This window comes from Hylobates moloch, unplaced genomic scaffold, assembly GCF_009828535.3.
Source record: "Hylobates moloch isolate HMO894 unplaced genomic scaffold, HMol_V3 SCAFFOLD_11, whole genome shotgun sequence".
In the NCBI taxonomy this organism is placed as follows: Eukaryota; Metazoa; Chordata; class Mammalia; order Primates; family Hylobatidae; genus Hylobates; species Hylobates moloch.
The window spans coordinates 31,025,076-31,051,255 of NW_026652286.1; the positions used below are offsets into that span (position 1 = coordinate 31,025,076).

Genomic DNA, 26,180 nt, shown 5'->3' on the forward strand with positions numbered 1-26,180 from the left:
ATGCTGCTACAGGGACATATTCAAGACTGGGCAATTTATAAAGGAAAGAGGTTTAATTGACTCACAGTTCTGCAGAGCTGCGTAGGCCTCAGGAAACTTACACTCATGGCAGAAGAGGAAGCAAACATGTCCTTCTTCACATGGCAGCAGCAAGGTTGTTCAGAATGAAGGGTGGGAAAACTCCCTTATGAAACCATCAGATCATGTGAGAACTCACTATCATGAAAACATCATGGAGGCAACTGCCCCCATGATTCAATTGCCTCCCACCAGGTCCCTCCCACAACAAATGGGGATTATGGGAACTATAGTTTAAGATGAAATTTGGGGTGGGGGGACTCATCCAATCCATATCATTTTGCCCCGGGCCCTCCCATATCTCACATCCTCACATTTCAAAATACAATCATGCCTTCCCAACAGTCCCCCAAAGTCTTAACTCATTCCAGCATTAACTCAAAAGTCCAAGTCCAAAGTCTCATTTGAGACAAAGCAAGTCCCTTCCACCTATGAGCCTGTAAAATCAAAAGCAAGTTAGTTACTTCCTAGATGCAGTGAGGGTACAGCCATTCCTAATGGGAGAAATTGACCAAAACGAAGAGGCTACAGGCACCATGCAAGTCTGAAATCTGGTGGGGGAGTCAAATCTTAAAGCTCCAAAATGATCTCTTTTGACTCCATGCCTCACATCCAGGTATTGCTGATGTAAGAGGTGGACTCCCATGACCTTGGGGCAGCTCTGACCCTGTAGCTTTGCAGGGCACAGCCCCCCTCCCAGCTGCTTTCATGACTGGTATTGAATGTCTGTGGCTTTTCCAGGAGTATGGTGCAAGCTGTCAGTGGGTCTACCATTCGGAAGTCTGGAGGATGGTGGCCTGCTTCTCACAGTGCCACTAGGTAGTGCCCCATTTGGGACTCTGTGTGGAGACTCTGTTTGGGGGCTCTGGCCCCACATTTCCCTTCTGCACTGCCCTAGCAGAGGCTCTCTATGAGGGCTCCACCCCAGGAGCACACCTATGCCTGGACATGTAGCCATTTCTATACATTTTCTGAAATCTAGACAGAGGTTCCCAAACCTCAATTCTTGTTTCTGCACACCCGCAGGACCAACACCATGTGGAAGCTTCCAAGGCTTGGGGCTTGCACCCTCTGAAGCAATGGCCTGAGCTCCTTTTAGCCACAGCTGGAGTGGCTGGGATGCAGGACACCAAGTCCAGAGGCTGCACACAAGAGGGGGGCCCTGGACCTCACCCAGGAAACCATTTTTCACTTCTAGGCTTCTGGGCCTGTGATGGGAGGGGCTGCTGCGAAGGGTCTGACATGTCTTGGAGACATTTTCTCCATTGTCTTGGTGATTAGCATATGGCTCCTTACTTATGCAGATTTCTGTAGCTGGCTTGAATTTCTCCCCAGAAAACAGGTCTTTGTTTTCTACTGCATCATCAGACTGCATATTTTCCAAACTTTCATGCTCTGTCACCCTGAATGCTTTGCGGCTTAAAAATTTCTTCTGCTGGATACACTGAGTCATCTCTCTCAAGTCCAAAGTTCCACAGATCTCTATGGCAGGGATAAAATGCCACCAGTGTCTTTGCACAGCAAGAGTTATCTTTGCTCCAGTTCCCAACAAGTTCCTCATCTCCATCTGAGGCCACCTCAGCCTGGACTTTATTGTCCATATCACTATCAGCATTTTGGTCAAATCCATTCAACAAGTCTCTAGGAAGTTCCAAACTTTCTCACATCTTCCTGTCTTCTGAGCCCTCTGCATCTCTAGGAAGCTCCAGAGTTTCTCACATTTTCCTGTCTTCTTCTGAACCCTCGAAATTGTTCTAACCTCTGCCTGTTACCCAGTTTCAAAGTTGCTTCCCCATTTTTGAGTATCTTTACAGCAGTGCCCCACTACCTGCTACCAATTTACTGTATTAGTCCATTTCTCATGGTGCTATAAGGACATACCCAAGACTGGGTAATTTATAAAGGCAAAATGTTTAATTGACTCACAGTTCTGCAGGGCAGTGGAGGCCTCAGGAAACTAACAATCATGGCAGAAGGGGAAGCAAACACCTTCTTTTTCACATGGTGGCAGCAAAGAGAAATGCAGAGTGAAGGGTGGGAAAAAACCCTTATAAAACCATCAGATCTCGTGAGAAATCACTGACTATCATGAGAACAACAGCGTGGAGGTAACCGCCCCCATGATTCAATTACCCCTCACTGGGTCCCTCCCAGGACACATAGGGATTATGGGAACTACAGTTCAAGATCAGATTTGGGTGGAGATACAGCCAAACCATATCAATTAGGGATAAAATAGAAAAATTTAAACATTACAATGGAAAACTAAAAATAATTTGAAAAGTCAGATAAAATAGAAATTTTCTAGAAAAATGTAAGCTACTAAATTTACTGAAACATAAAAAACCTTAATAATCAGTACCCACTAAATCAATAGACTTGATTAAATAAAACCTAGTAAGCTACATTCAAATAATACAATAAATTAAAATAAATTCTAAGCTCAGTTTTATATGTGAGGAAAAAATAATTTCTATTTTTCACCAAATTTGAGAATTTTTTGGCCATTATTTTATCAAATATTCTTATTTCCCCATTCTCTCTTTCTCCTCTTTCTGAGACTCCAGCTTTCATGTTGGATCTTTTGATATTGCCATGCAAATTCCTGAGGCACTGTTTTTTCTTCTTCCATTTTTTCTTCTCTTTTCTTCCAATTGCTTTTATTGATCTACAAATTCACAGACTTTTCCCTCCATCACCTTTATTTTACTAGGTTCATATAATGAACTTTATGTTAGATTTTTTATTTTCTAGTCCTAAGTTTCTCTTTTGTTACTTTTGTATTTCCTATTTCTCTGCTTAGATTTGCTTTTTCATTGATTATGAACATATTTTCTTTTATTTCATTAAGCATATTTATAATAGCAGCTTTAAAGTTCTTGTCTGATAATTTCAGCATCTGGTTCATTTTGGGATTGGTGTTTGTTGATCATCTTTTCTTTTGAAAATGAATCACATTTTCCTGATTCTTCATGTCAAGAAATTGTAGATTGAATCTTGATCATTATGATATCATGTTGCATAGCCTTTAGATTATTTTATAGTCCTACAAATGAAGCTGATGTTTTTATTTTATAAGGCAATTAACTTGGTTAGATTTAAACTGAGAAGTTTCTCTTGCCTTTGATTGGGAACAGCTCAACTGTCATTTCTGGTTGATTTTAGTCAGCCCCATATATGCCAGAGACTTAGGCAAGAGTTATATATGGAATTTGGAGTTCCTGTTCCCTGGCTGTCTCCTATTCAGGATTCTTTCCTTACTCCCTGGTGGCCCTAATTATCTTGACTCTTTCCCCTGCTTTTCCCAGCTATGAAGACACTATACTTTCTATTGAAGTTTTAGCTGTTCCATGCTGCTCTGGGTCTGTGGCTGCCTTCAAGACAAAGCCACACAAAGTGGGAAACTCACTTATACCCACAGCTTCTTTCAAGTTTCAACTCTGCTTTTATTTATTCTTCAGAGCTCTCAGGTAGTTGTTTTTTGCATTTTATCAGAATTTATAGTTGTTTTCTGTGGAAGGTTAAGGTCCTGTTACGAGTTTACTTCCCCATACTGGAAGTGGCAGTAATTCTGATTTTAAACTGTTTCAGAGAATATATAAAGAGAGGAACATACATCCAGAAATTTAATTTAATTTTGCAGGTAGCATAGCATTGACAACAAAATGAATAAGATAGTTCCAGGAAGTAAAAAACTGTGCTCAGTGTCACTTATGCAGTTTGATGGGAAAATTCTGAATAAATATTAGAAAACAACAAATTACAGTATTAAAAATACTATTTAGATCATGGTGTGGCATGGCCCTCTCAACTCCATGTCCAGGTGGATATCCAGGCATTTGGAGCACCTGTTCTCCTGGTTCAGCAGCCTGACCCTACCCATCCCACCTTTCCTGTGCAGAGATCCTCGTACAGGGAGGCCCTCTCCACTTCATGCCCAGGCAGATCTCCAGGAATTTGGAGCACCAGCTCACTTGGATCAACAGCCTGAGCAACCCTACCCTTCCTGTGCAGAGATCCTTGTGCAGGGAAGCCCTCTCTGCTGCATGCCCAGGCAGATCCTCAGGCATTCAGAGGATCTGCTTGCTTGGTTCAGAAGCCTGAGCCACTCCGCTCCTCCTGTGCAGAAATGTTGGTGCAGGGGGTCCCTCTCCACTCCACGCCTAGGCAGATCTCCGGACATCTGGACCACTCACTCTTTTGGATTAGGAATTTAGGCTGCACCCCATTCCTGTGCTGAGGAGGGCCGAGAAGGTTGCTTTGCTCCATGCTTAGGCAGACGTCTGAGTGCTTGGTGCTCGCCTATTCGATTCTCCCTCAGTGCTGTTGCTTGTGCCTGCCCTCCGGGGACCTTTAGGCAGAGACCTGCCCAGTCTGACCCTGCCCATAGTGGCCCCTTCACCCTGCCCCAGGACTGAGCAGGAAGCTCAGACCACTGCGCAGGAATCAGTCCAATGCCTGAGACAACAGAGAGCTTCAGCCAGTAAGCAAGGAGCAAGTATGTACCCAGCTGTGTGGAAAAAAAATATTTTCCAGACAAGCTAATAGCTGACTGTTATTGATAAGTGCCATCTACTGGCTTGTAGGTCAAACTGCACAGTCCAATACAAAACCTGCCCAAAGAAGTGCATAGGGCTTTAGAAACAAAGCCAGGAGACCTTGGGGGAAAGGGAAAGAAAAAAAACCCAGTAATGTAGGGAAAAAGAGAAAAAGAAAAAATCCCACCCACATGAAAATAATTACAAAAATTAGAAGTGTCAGTGTCTCCAGATGAGAAGGAACCAAAGGAAGAATTTTGGCACCATGAAAAATCTGAATGTAGTGACACCACTAAAGGATCACACTAGCTTTCTAGCAATGGACCCTAACCAAAATGGAAACTCAGAAATGACAGATAAAGAATTTAAAGCATGGATTGCAAGGAAGCTTAATGAGATCCAAGACAAGGTTGAAAGTCAATGCAAAGAAACTTCTCAAGCAATCCTAGAAATGAAGGAAGAGATAAGTGTCTTTAAAAAATAAATCAGAGCTTCTGCAATTGAAAAACTCACTTAAAGAATTTTGAAATACAATTGAAATCTTTATCAGTAAACTGGACCAAGAAGAAGAAATAATTTCAGGGCTTGAAGACCGTCTTTGTAACTAACCCAGTTAGACAAAAATAAGGAAAAAGAATTTTTAAAAAATGTACAAAGTCTTCAAGAAATATGGAATTATGTAAAGCAACCAAACCTATGAATTATTGGCATTTCTGAGAGATAAGGAGAAAAAGTTAACAACCTAGAATATATATTTGAGGGAATTATTTAAGAAAATTTCCCTAATCTTGGTAGAGAGGTAGATATCCAGATCCAAGAAATCCAGAGAACACATGCCTAATACTATACAAAGTGAACTTTACCAAGGCATATTGTCACCAGACTGTCTAAGGTCAATGCTAAAGAAAAAATCTTAAAGGCAGCTAGAGAAAGGTCATGTACAAAGGGAATCCCATCAGGCTAACAGTGGACTTTTCAGTAGAAACCTTACAAGCCAGGAGAAGTTGGGGGCCTATTTTCAGCATTCTTAAAGAAAAGAAATTTCAACCAAGAACTTCGTATCCTGTCAAAGTAGGCTTTATAAGTGAAAGAGAAATAAAAAATATTTTCCAGACAAGCTAACACTAAGTGAATTTGTTATCATTAGACCAACCTTACGGGAGATCCTTAAGGGAGTTTTAAACATGGATACAAAAGAATGATACCATCTACCACCAAAACACACTTAGGTACATAGCCTAAAGACCTTATAAAGCAACCACACAATAGAAACTACAAAGCAACCAACTAACAACCTTATGATAGGATCAAACTTCACATATCAATATTAGCCTTGAATGTAAATACTTTAAACCCCCCACTTAAAAGGCACAGAGTGGAAAGTTTGGATTAGAAAACAAGACTCATTTGTCTGCTGTCTTGAAGACACCCATCTCACACATAACAGTATCCATTGGCTCAAAGTAGAGGGTTAGAGAAAGGTCTCTCATGCACATGGAAAACAATACACAATAGGGATCACTTTCTTACATCAGATAAAACAGACTTTAAGCCAACCATAGTAAAAAAGGGCAAAGAAAGGCATTATATAATGATAAAGGGTTCAATTCAACAAGAAGACTTAACTGTCCTACATATATACACATCCAATGGTGGAGCACTCAGATTCATAAAAGAAGTACTTCTAGAACTATGAAAAGACTTATACAGTTACACAATAATAGTGGGGAACTTCAACACCCCGACTGTCAGCATTAGACAGCACTGAGGCAGAAAACAAACAAATTTTAGACTTAAACTTGTCACTTGACCAACTGGACCTAATAGACATCTACAGAACAATCCACCCATCAACTACAGAGTATACAGTCTTCTCATCTGCTTGTAGAACATACTCCAAGATCAACCACATGCTTGACCATAAAGCAAGTCTCAATAAATTCAAAAAAATCAAAATTATACCAACTATACTCTCAGACCACAGTGGAATAAAAATAGAAATGAATACCAAAAAGATCCCTCAAAAACACACTTATAAGGAAATGAAACAACTTACCTCTGGATGATTTTTGGGTAAACAATGAAATTAAGGCAGAAATAAACAAATTATTTGAAAAAAAATGAAAACAAACACACAACATACCAAAATCTCTGGGATGCAGTAAAAGCAATGTTAAGAGGAAAGTTTATAGTGGTAATTGCCTACCTCAAAATGTTAGCAAGATCTCAAATTAATGATCTAACATTATACCTACAGGGACTAGAAAAACAAGAACAAACTAACCCCAAACCTAGCAGAAGAAAAGAAATAATTAAAATCTGAGTGAAACTGAATGAAATTGCGACCCACATATCCATACAAAGAATCAACAAACTAAGAGCTGGTTATTTGAAAAGATAAAATTGATAGACCGTTAGCTAGATTAACAAAGAAAAAGAAAGATTCACATAAACTCCATCAGAAATGACAAAAGGTGACATTACAACTGATCCCACATAAGTACAAAATATCCATAGAAAATATTATGAACACCTCTATGCACACAAACTATAAAATCTAGAGGAAATCGATAAATTACCAGAAACACACAACCTCCCATGATTGAATAAGGAAGCAACTGAAACCCTGAACAGACCAAGATTGACTTCTGAATTAGAATCAGTAATAAAAAGCCTACCAACCAAAAACAAAAAGCCCCAGCTGGATGGATTCACAGCCAACTTCTACCAGATGTACAAAGAAGAGCTGGTATCAATTCTACTAAAACTATCCCCAAAAGTCGAGGAGGAAGGACTCCTTCCTATCTCATTCTATGAAGTAAGCATCACCCTGATACCCAAACCTGGCAAAGTCACAATGAAAAAATAAAACAATGAGCCAATATTCCTGGTGAATATAGACACAAAAGTCTTCGAGAAAATAATAGCAAACCAAACCCAACAGTACATCAAAAAGTTAATTCACCACAATAAAAAGATTTCATTTCTCAAATGCAAGGTTTGTTCAACATACACAAATTAATAAATGTGATTCACCACATAAATACAGTTAAAAACTATATTATCATCTCAATAGATGTGGAAAAAGCGTTTGATAAAATCTAACATCGCTTCATGATAAAAATTCTCAAGAAACTAGGCATTGAAGGAACATAAAATAATAAGACCCATCTATTACACACCACAGCCAATGTCATGCTGGATGGGCAAAAACTAAAAGCATTCCCCTTGAGAACTGGAATAAGACAAGGATGCCCACTGTTACCACTCCTATTCAACACAGTACTGGAAGTGTTAGCCAGAGCAGTCAGGCAAGAGACAGAAAAGAAAGTCAACCAAATAGGAAAAGAAGAAGTCAAACTCTCTTCACAGATTATATTGTTCTATACCTAGAAAACCCTGAAGACTCTGGCAAAAGGCTCTTGGAACTGATAAACGACTTCAGTAAAGTTTCAGGATACAAAATCAACATACAAAAATCAGCATCATTTCTATACACCAATAGTGTTCAAGCGGAGAGCCACTTACAGTAGTCATATCCAGGAAATATCTAGGAATATATCTAACCAAGGAGGTGAAGGAGCTCTACAAGGAAAATTACAAAACACTGCTAAAAGAAATCATAGATGACACAAACGGAAAAACATTTCATGCTCATGGATTGGAAGAATCAATATCGTTAAAATGGCCATACTGCTCAAAGCAACCTACAGATTCAGATTCAGTGCAATCCCTATCAAAATACCATGTCATTTTTCTTTTCTTTTCTTTCTTTCTTTTTTTTTTTTTTTGAGATGGAGTCTTGCTCTGTCACCCAGGCTGGAGTGCAGTGGTGTGATCTTGGCTCACTGCAACCCCTGCCTCCTGGGTTCAAGAGATTCTTCTGCCTCAGCCTCCTAAGTAGCTGCGACTACTGGTGTCTACCACCACACCCAGCTATTTTTTTTTGTATTTTTAGTAGAGACTTGGTTTCACCATATTGGCCAGGCTGGTCTCGAACTCCTGACCTCAAGTGATCCACTCACCTTGGCCTCCTAAAGTGCTGGGATTGCAGGCATGAGCAACCGTGCCTGGCCCCAGTGTCATTTTTCATGGAACTAGAAAAGACTATTCTAAAATTTATATGGAGCCAGAAAAGAGCCCAAGTAGCCAAAGCAATCTTTAGAAAAAAGAACAAAGCTGGAGGCATCACATTACCTGACTTCCAACCATACTATAAGGCTACAGTAACCAAAACAGCATGGTACTGCCATAAAAACAGATTCATAGACCAATGGAACAAAATAGAGAACTCAGAAATAAAGCCACGTACCTACAATCATCTGATCTTTGACAAAACTGACAAAAATAAGCAATGGGGAAAGGACTCCCTATTCAATAAGTGATTCTGGGATAGCTGGCTAGTCATATGCAGAATGAAACTAAACCTGTACCTTTCACCATATATAAAAATTAACTCAAGATGGATTAAATATTTAAATATAAGACCCTAAAGTACAAGAATCCTAGAAGAAAACCTAGGAAACACCATTCTGAACATCCGCCTTGCTAAAGAATTTATGACTAAGCCCTCAAAAGCAATTGTAACAAAAACAAAAATTAACAATTGGGACGTAATTAAACTGAAGAGCTTCTGCATGCAAAATAAACTATCAACAGAGTCAACAGACAGCCCACAGAATGGGAGAAAATATTTGCAAACTATGCATCCAGCAAATGTCTAATATCCAGAATCCAGAAGGAGCTTAAACAATTGAACAAGCAAAACACAAATAACCCCCTTAAAAATGGGGAAAAGACATGAACAGACACTTCACAAAAGAAGGCATACAAGTGGCCAAAAAACATGAAAAAATGCTCCACATCACTGATCATCAGAGAAATGCAAATTAAAACCACAATGAGATATCATCTCATACAAGTTAGAATGGCTATTATCAAAAAGTTAGAAAACAACAAATGCTGGCAAGGCTTATACATTGTTGGTGGAGATGTAAATTAGTTCAGCTATTGTGAAGAGCGGTTTGGAGATTTCTCAAAGAACTTAGAAGTATGATTCAACCCAGCTATCCCATTACTTGTTGTACATCTAAAAGAAAACACATTATTCTACCAAAAAGACACATGCACTTGCATCTTCATTGTAGCACTGTTCACAATAACAAAGACATGGAATCAATGTAGGTGCCCATCAATGGTGGACTGGATAAAGAAAATGTGGTATGTATACAACATAGAATACTATGTAGCCATAAAAAAGAATGAAATCATGTCCTTTGCAGCAACATGGATGTAGCTGGAGGTCATTATCCTAAGCGAATTAACACAGGAATAGAAAACCAAATACCACATGTTCTCACTAATAAGTGGAAGCTAAATATTGAGTATACATGTACATAAAGATTGCAGTAATAGAAACTGGGACTACTAACGTGGGACGGGAGGGAGATGGGAATGGGTTGAAAAACTATTGGGTATTATGTTCACTGCCTGGGTGATGGGATAATTTGTACCCCAAACCTCAGCATCACACAGTATGCCCAGGTAACACACCTGCGCATATATCTCCTGAATCCAAAATAAAAGTTGGAAAAAATAAATTTAAAAAATACTGTTATAATAACATCCAGACATAAAATACATAGGGATATATTTAATGAAATATGATTAAGACCTCTGCATTGAATATACAGAACATTACTGAGAAAATTTAAAGATGATCTAACTGGAGAGACATGCTATTTTCACAGACTGAAAAACTTGGTGGTGTTAAATATCAATTTCCTCAAAATTTATCTATAGATTAAATAAAATCCCAATAAAAATCCCAGCAGGCTTTTTTGAGGGGTAAAAGTTGACAAGCTGATTCTAAAATTTATATGTAATTGAAAGTGTCCTAAAATAACAACAACCAAAAAGAATAAATTTGGAGGACTTAAACTTTCTGACTTCAAGACTTAGTGTAATGTTATAGTAATCAAGACAGTGTAGTATTTATGTGTAGACAGGCAACTAGAACAGAATAGAGGGTTCAGAAATAGATCCACATTTATGTTGTCAATTGATTTTCAACCAAACTGCCAAAGCAATTCCAAAGAAAATGATAGTCTAAAAAATGCTGTCAGAACAACTGGCTATCTGTATGGGAAAAAAAATGAGCTTCGCCTGTTGGAAGTAAAACTCCTGTTTCCATCACTACTCTGTGTCTACTCTGAATACCTCACTTCTGACACCAGATGTGTGGGTTTTATTTTTCCCACACCGAGCAATTCTCCACTTTTCAGCAGACATTGAGTGGGTGTCCTAGCATTTAATTCAGTTATGAGATGATCTACCTAGAGATTATATCAGCTTCCACAGGTTAAGGGTTCAATCCCCAAAAACTGCCACCACCTCAGACACCAGTTGTAAATCCAGGTTGCATTTGTGCTTCTCTGACCAACCTGCTGTAAATCAGAAGTTCCCACAACCTTATCCTTTGGTTCAATAATTTTCTAGAATGGCTCACAGAACTCAGGAAAATAATTTACTTACTAGATTACTGGTTTATTATAAAACGATACAACTTAGAAATAGCCAGATGGAAAAGATGCATAGGGAAAGGGTGTGGAGCTCTTATGCCCTCTTCAGGGTGCCACCCTCTCAGCACCTCCATGTGTTTACCAATCTGGAAGTTCTCCAAACCCAATCTTTTAGGGATTTTTTGGGAAGGCTTCACTACATAGGCATGATGAACTGTAATTCAATTCCTATTCCCCATTCCTTCCCCAGAGGAAGGGGTATAGGACTAAAATTTCAAAGCTTCTAATCATGGCTTGGTATTTCTGGTGAGCAGTCTCAATCCAGGAGCCCATCAAGAGTCACCTTGTTAGAACAAAAGATGCTCCTATCACACAGAAAACGTCAGGCGGTTTAGGAACTCTGTTGTCAGGAACCGAGGTTAAAGATGAAGTATTAGAACAAAAGATGCTCCTAGCACTCCTATCTCTTAAGAAATTACAAGAGGGCTTTAGGAGCCCTGTATCAGGAACTGGGGGCAGAGACCAATATATGGATTTCATATTATTTCACACTCGTACATCACACTATACAAAAAAATTAATTGAAGATGGCTAGGGACTTTAATGTAAAAGCTAAAACTATAAAATCTCTAGATGAAAACATAAGAGCCTACTTTTGCAGTCTTGCAACATCAATACAAGATAATGGAATTTGTTTTTTAGACAGGACCTAGAAAACTAGTGATAAAAGAAAAAAACTAATAATGTGGACTTTATCAAAATTAAAAACATCTACTCATCAAAATACATTGTTAAGAGAACAAATAGAGGAGTCACAGCCATGGAGAAAATATTTGCAAAAATATGTCTGGCAAAGGTCTTGTATTCAGAATTATAAGCAATTCTACAACTCAATAAAATTAGACAATCAACCCTCCCCCCACCAAAAAAGATCAAAGACCTTGAATAGGCATCTCAAAAAGTATTATACACAAATAATTAATAAATATATGAAAAAGTGCTCAATGTCATTAGTATCTGGAGAATTAAAACTAAAACACATCTTCTAGAATGGCTAATATTTTTAAAAAACTGACCAAACAAACTGGACAATATCAAATATAGGTAAAATGTGAGGCAATTGAAATTTTCATACATTGCTGGTAGGAATATAAAATGATATGACCACTTTGGAAATTGGTTTGGCAACTTATAAAGTTAAACACAAATCTAATTAAAATCTAGAAATTCCACTCTAAGATTTTTACCTGAGAAAACATGTTTACAAAAACATTTGTACAAGAATGTTTATAGCAGCTTTATTCATATTAGCCAAAACTGGAAACAATTCAAATGTTCATCAATGCAGGCTGATAAATAAATGGTCATATATACACAGAATGGGATACTACTCAAAATTAAAAATGGGCCGGGCGCGGTGGCTCACGCCTGTAATCCCAGCAATTTGGGAGGCAGATCGTGAGGTCAAGAGATCGAGATCATCCTGGCCAACATGGTGAAACCCTGTCTCTACTAAAAATACAAAAATTAGCTGGGCGTGGTGGCATGCACCTGTAGTCCCAGCTACTTGGGAGACTGAGGCAGGAGAATCGTTCAAACCCGGAAGGCAGAGATTGCAGTGAGTCGAGATCACGCCACTGCACTCCAGCCTGGCAACAGAGCGAGACTCCATCTCAAAAAAAAAAAAAAATAAATAAATAAAAAATAAAAATTAATCTGTCACTGAAATGCATGACAGCATGGATGAAATTCAAAACATTTTGGTGAGTAAACAAAGCTATATTCAAGAGTACATACTGAATTTATATGAAGAACAAGAATTTGTAATGAACAAGAATAGGCAAAACTAATCTACTGTGATAGCAATCACAATGATGATTGTCTCCAAAGGGGTAGGTATTGACTGAGAAGGGGCAGGAGATATATTTTTGGGATGATGGAAATCTTCGATATCTTGATAGAGTGGGTTTATATAGATGTATAGTTTTATAAAATAGATTAATAAATCAGAACACAAAGGCAAGAAAACAGACCATATAGACATGGAGACTTCATATAGATAGTGGTGGCAAGTCAACAATTGGTGCTGGGGTAACTGGCAAGCCACATGTAGAAGAATGAATTTGGATCCTCATCTCTCACCTTATACAAAAATCAACTCAAGATGGATCAAAGACTTAAATCTAAGACCTGAAACCATAAAAATTCTAGAAGATGACATCAGAAAAACCCTTCTAGACATTGGCTTATGTAAAGAGTTCATGACCAAAAAAACAAAAGCAAATGCAACAAAAACAAAGATAAATAGATGGGACTTAATTAAACTCAAAAGCTTCTGCCCAGCATAAAACACAATCAGTGGGGTAAACAGGCAACCCACTGAGTGGGAGAAAATCTTCACAATCTATACATCTGACAAAGGACTAATATCCAGAATCTACAAGGAATTCAAACAAATTAGCAAGAAAAAAACAAACAAACAATCCCATAAAAAGTGCCCTAAGGACATGAATAGACAATTCTCCAAAGAAGACATACAAATGGCCAACAAACATATTAAAAAATGCTCAGCATCTGGGCACAGTGGCTCACGCCTGTAATCCTAGCACTTTGGGAGGCTGAGGTGGGTGGATCACCTTAGGTCAGGAGTTTGAGACTAGTCTGACCAACACGGTGAAACCCTGTCTCTCCAGGTGGTGGATGCCTGTAATCCACCTGAGATGAGGTGGAAGTGGTGAAGTTGCAGTGACGTCAAGCCATGTTCTAGTCGGTAAAAAAAAAAAAAAATGCTCCACATCACTAATGACCAGGGAAATGTAAATCAAAACCACAATGCAATACTACCTTACTTTTTAAGGAATGGCCGTAATCAGAAAACAAAACAAAAAAAAAAATAGATGTTAGTGTGGATATGGTGAAAAGGGAACACTTCTACACTGCTGGTGGGAATGTAAACTAGTACAACCACTGTGAAAAACAGTGTGGAGATTCCCTAAACAACTAAAAGTAGAACTACCATTTGATCCAGCAATCCCACTACTGGGTATCTATCCAGAGGAAAAGAAGTCATTATACTAAAAAGAGACTTGCACATGCATGTTTATAGCAGCACAATTCACAATTGCAAAAATATGGTACCAGCCCAAACACCCATCAGTCAATGAATGGATAAAGAAATTGTGGTTTATATGTGATGGAATACTACTCAGTCATTAAAAGGAACGAAATGATGGCATTCACAGCAAGCTGGATGGAATTGGAGACCATTATTGTAAGCAGAGTAACTCAGGAATGCAAAACCAAACATCGTATGTTCTCACTCATAAGTGAGAACTAAGCTATGAGGATGCAAAGACATAAAAATGATACAGTGGACTCTGGGAACTCAGTTGAAAGGGTGGGAGGGGATGAGGGTTAAAAGACTACACATTGGGTACAGTGTACACGGCTCAGGTGATGGGTGTACCCAAATCTCAGAAATCACCACTAAAGAACTTATTCATGTAACCAACCACTACCTGTTCCCCAAAAACCTATTGAAATAAATAAAATAAATCAGTGTATATACAAAAGCTTAAAATATACTTATGAGCACATTATTAGAAATGTGGAGCTAAATACCATAAGTAATACTTAAAAGACTTGACAGTGATTGCCTTTGGGTCATATGAATGAGAGTGGGGAAAGGTGTGATAGGGGTCCATTGCCACATAAGCTTTTCAATAAAATTGAATTTTTTACTTTTTGCAAGCATTACTTTAGGAAAAGTAAAATCAATTAAAAATAAAAGGCATTTACAAGATGACCTAGCAATGCTCTTTTACTGATTTTTACAAATAAGTGAAAATAACTATATTCTTAGGACCTAAAAGAAATCAGGCCTGAGCAAAAAAATGAGTCAAATCAGATAACTTGACATTAGGTCTATAAGAAATATCAAGATTTCTGTCTCTCTCTCTGATAGAATTTCATGAGAATCTTTTCATATATGCATTCTTAGGATGTCTGCTATGAGGAATGCTTTTATTTTCTCAATTGTAAATATAGAAGCAGTTGTTAGGAGATAGGAATGACTTAGAATGAAGGCTTATTAATAGATATGCTATAGGACACCACAAACTTGGAAACCTGAAAAAAATTCTGTAGTTGAATGATTTGTATAAATAATTTTAATAGTTGATTTATTAAACTCTATGCTAGTCTCTTGTTTAGCATAGTATCTACATATACATAGTCAATGTATACAAAACTATACTATTAAGACGATCTAATCCTCTATCTCATCTTTATGTACAACACTATATTCTCAGGAAAAATGAGATATTACTCACCCCCACTATTTGTAGGTTGTATATTTTTCTTGTGACATCTGAATGACCATGCCAGTCAATGTATTCCATGCAATTGTTGGAATGAGTTGCAATGGTTGTAAACTGTACACTCATGGAATGCAGATACCATGGTTCTTTTTCTTACTCTTCTTATATCTTAGCACCCACACCTATACATTTGGAAGTAGCTCAGATAAATTGTTCTTAGTTCTTTCATTTTAGGATTTGTAGTTTACCTTAAGGACATCAGAAAATAAATACAGACACCACAAGGAGTACATGAGCCCTCCTTGTGTAACTGTTAAGTGTTAACTGTTGTATGTATAACTTTGCTTGTGAAATATTGTAACAAACAGACCAAAAACAAGTTTCCTAATTACAGGACACCTCTTATGTAAGTTTACCAATACTGTTTATCTTGGTGGAAAAAAAATCTCCATGCTCTTCCAAATATAGGCACACAAATGAAAGCAGAATGAGAAAGTTCACATTTTGGGTGCTTAGATTTGTCAAATGATAAAAGGGAAGTAGTATTTTTAATAACTGCACAGGAGAAATTTGTGAAACAGTAGGAAATAAAATAAGACCAAGTCCACAAAATTGTGATAGTTGGTAGCTGTAGTGGCTCAAATAAAATTATGGCAAAAAGGTTAATGAATTAAAAAAGAGCAGGCCCTGTACCTATTCTAGGTCCAATTGATATGGCCCTATTCCAGGAAAGGTGGGTTGGTACTTCATTTCCTATTGCTATTTTTGGAAAAATCACAAAATTGCTGAAATACTGGGTCAAAAGACTACAAGGTAAAATAATTATATATGATCACCTATCTCATGTAGACATATATAGTTTTATTGATATTAAATATAACTACTTGATTTTGATGAAAACCTTGAATACATCTTGTACTTAAAGAGTTTTCCAAGCCAGGCATGGTGGCATGGGCCTGTAGTCCCAGCTACTCAGGAAGCTTGAGGCAGGAGTGATCCCTGGAGTCTGATTCCAACGAGGGCAACATAGTGTAGGGTTTTCCAGTGTTGATGATTATAGTGTGTTTCACTGCCTGCCATCCAGGAAGTCCTTGTAATTTTTTCTATCATCATGCCCAGATAGATAACATATATGAAAAAACCAGTGATACATTAAATCTCTTATTGGCTTTGCAAAATCATTTCTTAAGCATTAATGGATAATATGTTAATTCTAACAAAAGCTATTTTAAAAAGAGAATAGAAACAAACATTGGAATCCCACTCATAAAATTTAGACATAAGAGATTTTGTACTAGTACTGATTTTGAAAACCAAAGTAGTTTTACAAATTTCTCCTTGTATATTAAACCTGAGCTGTAATGGTAGGATAATAGAAGTCTACTGGTGATTTTTAACAATCTTTTAGCTAATATAATATCAAGGACTAAATGTTGCTGGTTCAAAGTAATTTCTTTGTTCCTTATGTTTAAGTAATAATGCTGTTAATATAAATTGTAATGCTTGTGTAAATCATCAGTTTACATTTAAAAAACTGAATAAAGTCAAATACATGAATATGTTTTACTCTTTATTATAATTTGGGAGATAGTTGAAACTTAACAGTGAAATACATTCAATTTCAATAATAATATCCACATAAATAAATGCCTATGGGTGGTGAATATTGAATAAAAATTGTAAGGACAAGTAATTATTTTATGTTGCATTTTTTCATGTTAAATGAAATTTTAGTTTTGAAATGTCAATGTGTTAGTATATTCAGAAATTTTTCCTAATTAGATATTTTTGCTCAGTTTATGCTAATCCAGGTACTGTTACATATTGTACCACTTGCTTAATTGTCCTTCTCTCTTTGTTTAAAAATTATCTTTTCCTTTTAGACTAATATAAAAGCATCAGAAGTAAATTTAGAAAATAACTCATCTAGGCAATAGAAACACCATATTTCTGTCATTTATTAGACTATACTTATTCCCTGCTGAATAAAAATGAAAGACATCATGGATAATAACCAAAATTAGAATTTACTTGGTTTCTCTAGTGGATACCAAATATGCAGTTACTAGGCATGGGCAGGAGATTAATGCCTCATGAAGAAGATTCATCATTTTGAGTAAAGAAAAATACCCGAATGAATATTTTAAAACTTAAACATTAAAAAAAAGCACAGAGCATGGTGCCTGGTTCAATAAATAATAATATCAAGGACAAACATCAGTGATTTTTAGTTTCTTTTCTTTTTTTTGGTAATACAGGCTCATGATTATCACATCCAACTCTTGAAATATTCATTTGACATTATCTTAGATATAATCTGAGCTAGCTAGTAGTGTTATTGTCTGGTAAAGTCACACGGTTTTCAGTTTTATCATTATATTTTCTCACAGTGGTGATGTAGTAGTTAATGTGGTCTTCAATTTCGTAGACAGCTAACACCTGGCTTACTGAGACTAACACTTTCACACCAATAAGTAAAACTTGGTAAGATGGATTGTCTACTGCACAGATCTTATGCTGTAGTTATAGAGTTAAGAAGTCCTTGTTGTTATGAATGTGCATTATGAGTATATTGTACACAGTCCTGGTATGCAAATGTGTAGCATTCAGAGAAGTGAAATAATTCTGTGTTATTATTATCTTTGTAAATTACATCTTAAGAGTTTTTGAGGACTTTATGATGGCAGTTTTCTATAGTCACAGTCATACAGTATGTGCAGCACAAAGTGTTTTCTTTCACTATTAACAATAACTAAGCCAATGAAAATGCTTTTTAAATATACACCCGGCAAGCAGTTATCTGGCTCTTCCTTCTTACTATCCACAAACCATCTTTTATCGTCTTTTAAGACCGCATACGAAACAGCTTTGTAAACATCTGTTTTTCATTGTTAATTGTCAGGAAAACTGGAATTTAAATGCTTCTTTGGAATCCTCCTAATCCTATCAAGGAGAATAAGTTGCATATGTTTATCTTTTCTTCTGTAGATTGTTCTTTTAGACTTCATTAAAAAAAATACACACATAGTATTCATTCACTTTCTAAAAATTACTTTTAAGATAATATTTCAATAGATATTTTGAGAATATTGCTTTGTAGTAATTAGTTGAAATTATTGGCAACATGGGCTATATTATATGTTAAAAAGATGCATGATAAATATAGACTTAAATCTAATGTGTCTTTTCAAATCATTTTCAGAGTTTTCTTGGGCATATTCCATATTGAAATGTGCAATAAAAGAAAACATAAAGAATAGGTACTTGGTAGCTAAATAACAAATTAATTTTGAGCTCCAAATCTTCAGCCATAATTATTCTCTAGGAAATATATGCTTTATTTTCATAGGCTTTTTCTGTTCCAATAATCAAGCCATTAATGTCAACAGAATATCTCTCACAGTGATATACTAAGAAGGCTTTTGCAATAATACAGTGTGATTTCCTTCTAAATGAAAAGGATCTCTTGCAATAATTACTTTAAAAATATTAAAATTCTGCTCTAATTGTTCTGAATTTATAATGTAAAAGCAAATGCACCTATCTCTTGAGAACAGAAAGAGCATCCATAATTTAATAATTAAGAAATGTAATAACCAATAATTTTTCTTACCTATAAATAGACCTAAATAACAAGAGTATGGAATATTAAGAGAAGTGGTTGGTTGTTAGTAAAAACTTTTTTTTCAGAATGTACTCTTTTAAAATATTTTGTAATCTTTATTAAATTGCTATCTTTTTCATGCCATTGGAATGCATTGTGAATTTTTCTTTTTAAAAGGCTCATACTCTATTTCTAAACGGGTAGAAATTGGAAACTTACTATTCACTATTTATATCTGCTTTTCAGTTTTTGCTTTTCAAACTTGTATTGAAGTGATGTAGAACTAGGCCTTATCACTGCATATAAAATTAATTGAAATGACATATTGTTGCAGTTTCTATGACAACCATATCATGATGCTGATGCTCTTAAAAATATCTGAAATATGCTAATTCTAGTGAACACAGTTAACACTTATTTGCTTAATATTCAATTTAGTACTAAATTTCATCAACTTTGAAAGTAGGTTGATAACATATTGTGTGCAATTAAAAGAGGTTTTTGTATTGAGCTGTTGAGTTTAGTATTTTCCCCCAAAAGTCTACTATTCTACAACTTTAAGTGTGAATAAGTGAAGCTTTTCATTTGTTATTATCTTAAACAGACATGAATGAACATGAGAATGATCATTGTTGCAGATTTTCACTATTGTTTTCTTCCTCCCCTCCCCCATTTTAAACATAATATATTCAAACTCAAAGAAAACATTCTGATGAAAATGTAAAAATTCAGTAAAACTCAATGAGTTATTCATATAATAGCAAACATCCAGATACTTGGGAACACTGACTTATTTTTTAGCAAACATTTGTTTGTTTGAATTTGGGAAGATAACATCTCTGTCTTGTATGTATCATTATGATACATGCTAAAGACATAAAACTTAGCAAGTTATAGAATAATTTTGCATAGCAATTATATTAAACACTTTGACTTGAAATACAGTTTGAGTCTTCTTTTAGAACTGATTTAAAATTAAAAGATGTTGTTTGGAATTGGCTTATAACTATGCATCCTATTTTTAAGTAAAGGTTTTTTATAGATATATCATTTGATAAGTCAGAAAACCTATTTTTAGAAATGTATACAATTTGTTGGTTAATAAAAATAACAGGTAATTTCAATAGTATGTGCCAAATAGAATGAAATATCATCATATGGAATTATCAAATATTGAACAGGATGCTTTTGCTGGCATATTTAATAAAAATTAATTTTCAGTATATATGCAATAGATTTTTAATTAATATCTATTAAATCATAAAAGTAAAAAGATAAATCCACAGTTAATGTACTTTTAATTATTTGTTTTGCACATACTAGGCACTCAGTAACTATTTAAGCATGAATAAAATTGTGGAAAACAAGCCAAAAGTCTCCAATATGATTGTAATGTTAAAAAAATACGCACACAAAAGAAATCCTGTATTTAGAAATTTAAAAATTAGTATGGGATTTCGAAGAAGATTTTTAAGTAACAAATTTTAAAATTAGAGAATTTAGTCAAATTTAGTTTTAAATACAATGCTAACAAATAAAACAAATTGCTGAGGTAAACTATCAAATTTTTAAAGACTAGTAGTAAATTATTGTTTCATATTTATTGGTGGGAAGTTTTACAGCATTACTTTTGTGTTCCTTCTTTGTCTTTTGTTAGGTATTGGAAAGGATCTATACTGATTTACCAAATTTTTCTAGGCGGGCTAAAATGTATAATGAATGATATGGTAATCATCTTTGTGAATGGCCAACCTCAGATTTGGGAAGAGGCAAGTGGGTCTATAAATGGAGAAAGGCATGCATGAAGGAATGCGCATGCTTTAACATTACTTGATGGTGAAAAGATAACACAGTATCTCAGAAGGATATTATCATGAGGGGTACTTTGAATTTTAGTGACTAAAGTTTATTTCTGTGGTTATTATCCTATAACCCTTCCTTATATTTTTCCTTTCTGTGTTTTATTGTGATAATCATGCTTACTTGTGTAATTATTTAGATCACTTTCAGTTCAAAAAAATTCCAAAATTCTGTGTACCATTGTAAGAGAAACAGTTAGATGACGGACAGAAATTTCACTTTTCATCTGGATGTTTCAGAAGTGTTAGTTTTGGCTGCCTTAAGCAATAAAGCAATGATTACCTTAATAAATATATATATTTTCAGACAGCACTTCAAAAATATTAGGTCTGGTATTGTTAAAAATATAGCTGACATGTATGTTTTTTGGGAAATTGGTAGGAGTTTACAATGTTCTGGTTTCTATCACATTATTTATGGTGGTTTAATTTCCTTATATTTTGCCATTAAATATTCTATTTATGGTAAAATGGAGAATATAGACTGAATAGTGACAACTCCTGTGTTGTAGAATTTTTGATTAAAAATCATGGAATTGGTCCCAGACTGCACATGTGATTTGCGTTCCAGTTTTGTAGTCACTGGATTTGTTTAATTCCTACCCTGGCTTAGTTTCTGCCAGTTATGTTAAACTTCATGTGTATATTTTTTCCATTTAAGATAAAATGAACTGCCAGGATTATGTATGGCAAAACCAAGAGCCCTCTGAGTTAAGGCTCTCGGGACATTGTACAAGTCTAATGTTCTTGTATGAGGTTGGCCTACCCCACTGCAACTAAGAAATGAGATGATTTGAGGACTATTATGTACTTAAGGTTTTCATAGTGGATTAGAATAGCATTACTTAGCACAGGTGTTTCTATAATTGGGATTCCCTGGGAAAATTCAGTACTGTTCTCAATAACATTCAGCTTTCCACATAAATGGAAGAGCTATCCAATGTTAATTTGATAGTCTGTGGCATGAAACAGGGAGTGGGGTCCGGCTTGGGGGCCTGTTGCTTCTTTTATTGGAGAAGACATTTCTTGTTGTCCATTAGCACCGGGTTACTGTGACTATATTTTTAATTTTTAATTTATTCCATTATTTATTTATTGTTGACCAAAATACTGAATGGGCACAGCCGAAGTCAGCCAGGGCTGATTTATGCTCATATAAAACAAAATAGTTCCCTAGTGTCCCTTTTTCTTGAAATAAATAGAATTCTTCTCAATTTATAAAGTATATTTAAATAATGTCTATGCATCCAAGTAGCAGGGAAATGACTGGGGAACCCATGGTTCACAGTTCACCGAGGAGGACCTACGGTGTGGCCTTGCACATGTCCCCAAGCCTTGGAGGCAGTGACCAGGAGTAACAAAGAACAACCGCGATAAGTTATTTCAGGATTTAGCTAGGAGGTTTTTAAGCCTGACATTCTTTTAGTGCAAGGCGTGAATATAGGAAGAACGGTGAGCGAAAAAGGCTTCCATAGGGGTAGGAATGGGAAAATAGAAAATCATTGATAAAATTAATAACAATCATTATTATTTTACCTAATCCATTGTTAGACACTCAGAAGGACTGATTTCCTGAGAAATGGGCGACTATAGAGCTGGAAAATGTTCAGCTCTCGCAGCAGGCGGCCGGGCTGCCTGAACGTCCTTCTCTTGCACGCAATTCTCGTCTCGGAGACCTCCGTTTGTGACCTTGGGTCTGGCCGCGTCCCTGAGTCCCTTTGTCTCCCGTTCCGAAGGTGGAGAGGAAGCGGGAGATGAGTCCCAGGGAGTACGGAGTCAGTTCTGAGCCGAGGTCACCGCAGAAGGGAGCTCGGTCTTCGGCCAGGACCGGAGCAGTTGGTATGCCTCTTCGAAGCTGCCCCCACCCTCTGCCACTGCCCCGGGAGTTAGTGTTTGGAGTTTCGGAGCCGCAGCCCTTGACTTGGAGCTGCAGACTCTTTGGCCCGAAGCTTTGTACTTTGCTGGGAGAGTTCGCCTTCGCTCGATTCCCGGCTATTGGTTTCCGCTAGTTGGAAGTTTTAGCTTTCACTCCTGTCAGCCCGAGTCTCTGAGGGCAGACGGCGCCTAGCGCGGCCCGCCCGCCCGCAGGGCGTCCTCCCATTGCTTCTCTTTCAAGCGGTCCCGGGAGGTCGGGAGGTCGCCAAGGCTGCTGGGCCGGTGTCAGCTGGGTTCATCTCTACAGCCCCTAGCTGGGCGCAGTCTTCCCCTCGACCTCAAGGTGGCGACTTAGGCACGTAAACAAAGCTCGGCCAAGCCTGACCGCTGGCATCCTCGCAGTTCATCCACGGAACAGTCTAGTTTCCCCGATGCTCTCGAGCGGGCTGAACTGACTGTAAAGGGACTTCCGTTTAGATGAGGAGTTCGGCCAGAATTTCAGAATACGCGCGCGCGCGCGTGTGTGTGTGCGTGTGTGTGTGCTCGTGCGTCCGCGCGCGCGCGTGGAGGCAGCGGGAAGTGGTGATGGGGTGGAAACCCTTGGCCGAACCCGTTTGGGACGCCGCGAGCCTCCTCTCCGTTACCTGAGCCCTCAGGCCGAGCGACCCAGCGGGCTGGGGCTTCGGAACCACTCTGCACGGAGAGATGTCTCAGAGTGCGCAACTGGCAAGACAGAGGCTCTGGTCGCCGCCGCCAGCGGTAGAAGATTTGCTAATCTCGTTTTAGTGACACCCATAATTTATGAGTGGAGAGACCTGAAAAATAAAGCCCCCGCCGTGTTTGTGCCCTTCTCCAGGGTGCATGCCGGCTGATCTGAGTGGCAGGGGTAGTTGGGGGTGGGGAAGAGAGACACAGACAGTGAAAGAATAAACGTGCGGCAGTCACACAATCTTACCTCCGGGACGAAAGGACACGGTTCCTAGAACTGAGATTTCCATAGCCCGTCTGCATCCCAGCTGTTTTTCCCGTAGGCGCTTTCCTGCCTAACACCGCCTTCTGACTAACTTGGACAAGGCTTGAGCTGCCCCCCTCCTTTTTTCCTCCTTTTTTTTTCTTTCCAGACATTCCCTAAACTCAACCCAGGGCAAATCCAGAAGTCGGTACAGTACAGAGCTTCCATTCAATCGTGGGGGGAAAATCCCGTTTACAGTTTCTCTTAGGCAGATGGAAGAAGTAGATGGTTACAGGACTTTGGCAGGGTGCGTGGGGATGGCATGGGGTGTTGGTGTCAGGGAAGCGCGATTTCTCTTAGGTATTGGTGCTGCAGGTAAGGTTCCCAGATTCCAGCTGCCCTTGTGCAGAGCTGCAGTGTCGGTGAGAGTGGAGGGTGATCCGCGTCTCATTAGAGGGGATTGGAGGAGGGTGCCGTGGGGGAGAAATGGACCCTGTACAGGCTCCACGGACACACATTGTCTTAGTTCGTGTCTGTGCCGCTCTACGCTGCCTTTGGGAGCTTTTTGAGCAAGGTAGTATACTCCAGGCTTTTTCTCCTTTTCTTCATCGCCATCCCCCCACTCCCAACCCCGCCCCCCCGCCTCAATGTGTTTAGAAAGAAGTGAGTACCCTTCTAAAATAAGTTAAAAATCTTTCTCTGACTTTCCATTTGAGATGCCAAAAAGATTAGATAAATGAAACTTTATTTACGGATGAGTTTATCCACAGACTCAGCGACATCTCTGGTCTTTGGCCTTATTCTAATTCTATGGTGGTAATTACCCTTCGTTTCTTTAAGTGTAATAGATTTATTGCCTTAGAGACTATGCACAGTTTGATTGAATTATTCATTTTTTTCTTTGGTGTAGACTGCATCTGGGGACTCTGATGTGACGTGTAGATTTTTTTTTTCAGGAACAAAGGGAATGTGGAAATGAAAGAGAGAGGGAGAGAGAGGCTGGCAGATGTAATGAGACGCGGTGAAGGTGTACGCAGACTGGCACTCCCACTCCTCCCTTCTGCTCTCACTGCAGCCCTGGGTAACTCGCAGGCTAACACAAACAGCTTTTCTCCCGCAGCCTGCCCTCTGTCACTGTAAGTACATCAGCCTTCTCTTATCAGCATGCAGATTCCAGCCACGCACTCCCTAGCCTGGCTTTGCACCTTAGACAGCAGAAGCGCATTTAAAAATCAACTTTCCAAAGCTAGGAAAGGCATGTCTGTAAAACTTATTTTTGATTTATCTTTATTTTTCTTTGGAAAAAAGTTCATGCATTTTTACCACTTTTTCCCCACCTCCTTTGTGGCGGTGCTCTGCCGCTACTGTCGCTACCGCTGTGATCTTCCTAACAGAAATGACACACAGATTCAAATGAAATTTAATGTTATTCTCTATCCACTTAAAGTCGAGGGACAATGCCTTGTCCTTTTGCAGAATGACGTCTTAAGGAACGCAGGACATTATTCAGTTTGCTTTTTGCTTTTGTTGCTGAAACACGAGTTCCGACCTCTTTGAGGCAGAGTCCCAAGGGCACTGTTATTTGGGAGTTCAGGTTATTTGGTTACTTCAAACTTAAATGAAGTGCGATGGGCAGCTGAAGTGTTGGTTTATTTGTTATCCCCGTTTAAGGAAACCAGTTGCTAAAACTTCTCCGTACTGACTTAAAGTTTTCAACTTCTTCTCTTTTGGCTTTTACACTCTCTCATTTATCCTTCGTTTCAGTAAAAGTTCTTCTCGGTGTTTGGGAGCGATTGACATTTATGCTTGTCCAATTTATACAGTAGCTTTGAAGTCCTTCCTGAAAGAAGTTAGCGACTTTAATATGAAATCATGTAGGTCTGAATTGTCCGCCCGGATGGTGTAAGGAGTCTTTCAAAGCGGGAATTCGAGGTTTTAATAGCCGTTATGATTTTTTGCGTGGGTGTTTTAAATACTAACTTCTCGAGCAGAATTAATTGCGTTGTCCTTCCCAAGTTCAGGGGGACCTCTCTCCAGGAACCGTGCGCGCCTTTCCTTTTGCGAGTTCGCGCCTCTTCTCTGGAGGTGCGAGGCCAAAGTTAGCAAAGCCGAATTGCCTTTGCTGGTTGCGGTGCGCAGGGACATTCGGACAACACAGAGGCAGCGACTGCTGCGGGCAGGTAAGTCAGCCCCACCCGCTCGCCCCTCCTTTCCTCCCAGGTTCCCCCGAGCTCAGCGCCTGGGGTTCTTGCGCCGCGCAGGGCTCCAGCCCCCAGGGGATGTGACCTTATGAGTGCCTGGATCTGGCCACGGTGCCTGGATGCCCTCTGCTCCTCCGGGAACTTCTCCGAGCCTGCAGGCCGGTGCGCACCAGGTAGGTGGAGAGCCCGGCACTTTAGCGGGCTGCTGCGCTCTCCGCCTCTCCCTCTTCATT

At 38.2% G+C, this 26,180-nt stretch overlaps 1 protein-coding gene across 1 annotated transcript in view; it reads left to right on the forward strand.

Moving 5' to 3' along the window:
* Positions 1-26,180, forward strand: part of LOC116477246 (transcription factor SOX-6-like) — a 538,874-nt gene that overhangs the window by 85,258 nt on the left and 427,436 nt on the right. The window contains exon 2 of the mRNA XM_032167961.2: positions 24,703-24,882. Within this exon, the coding sequence (XP_032023852.2) occupies positions 24,703-24,882 (180 nt within the window). The remainder of the gene's footprint in view (positions 1-24,702; positions 24,883-26,180) is intronic.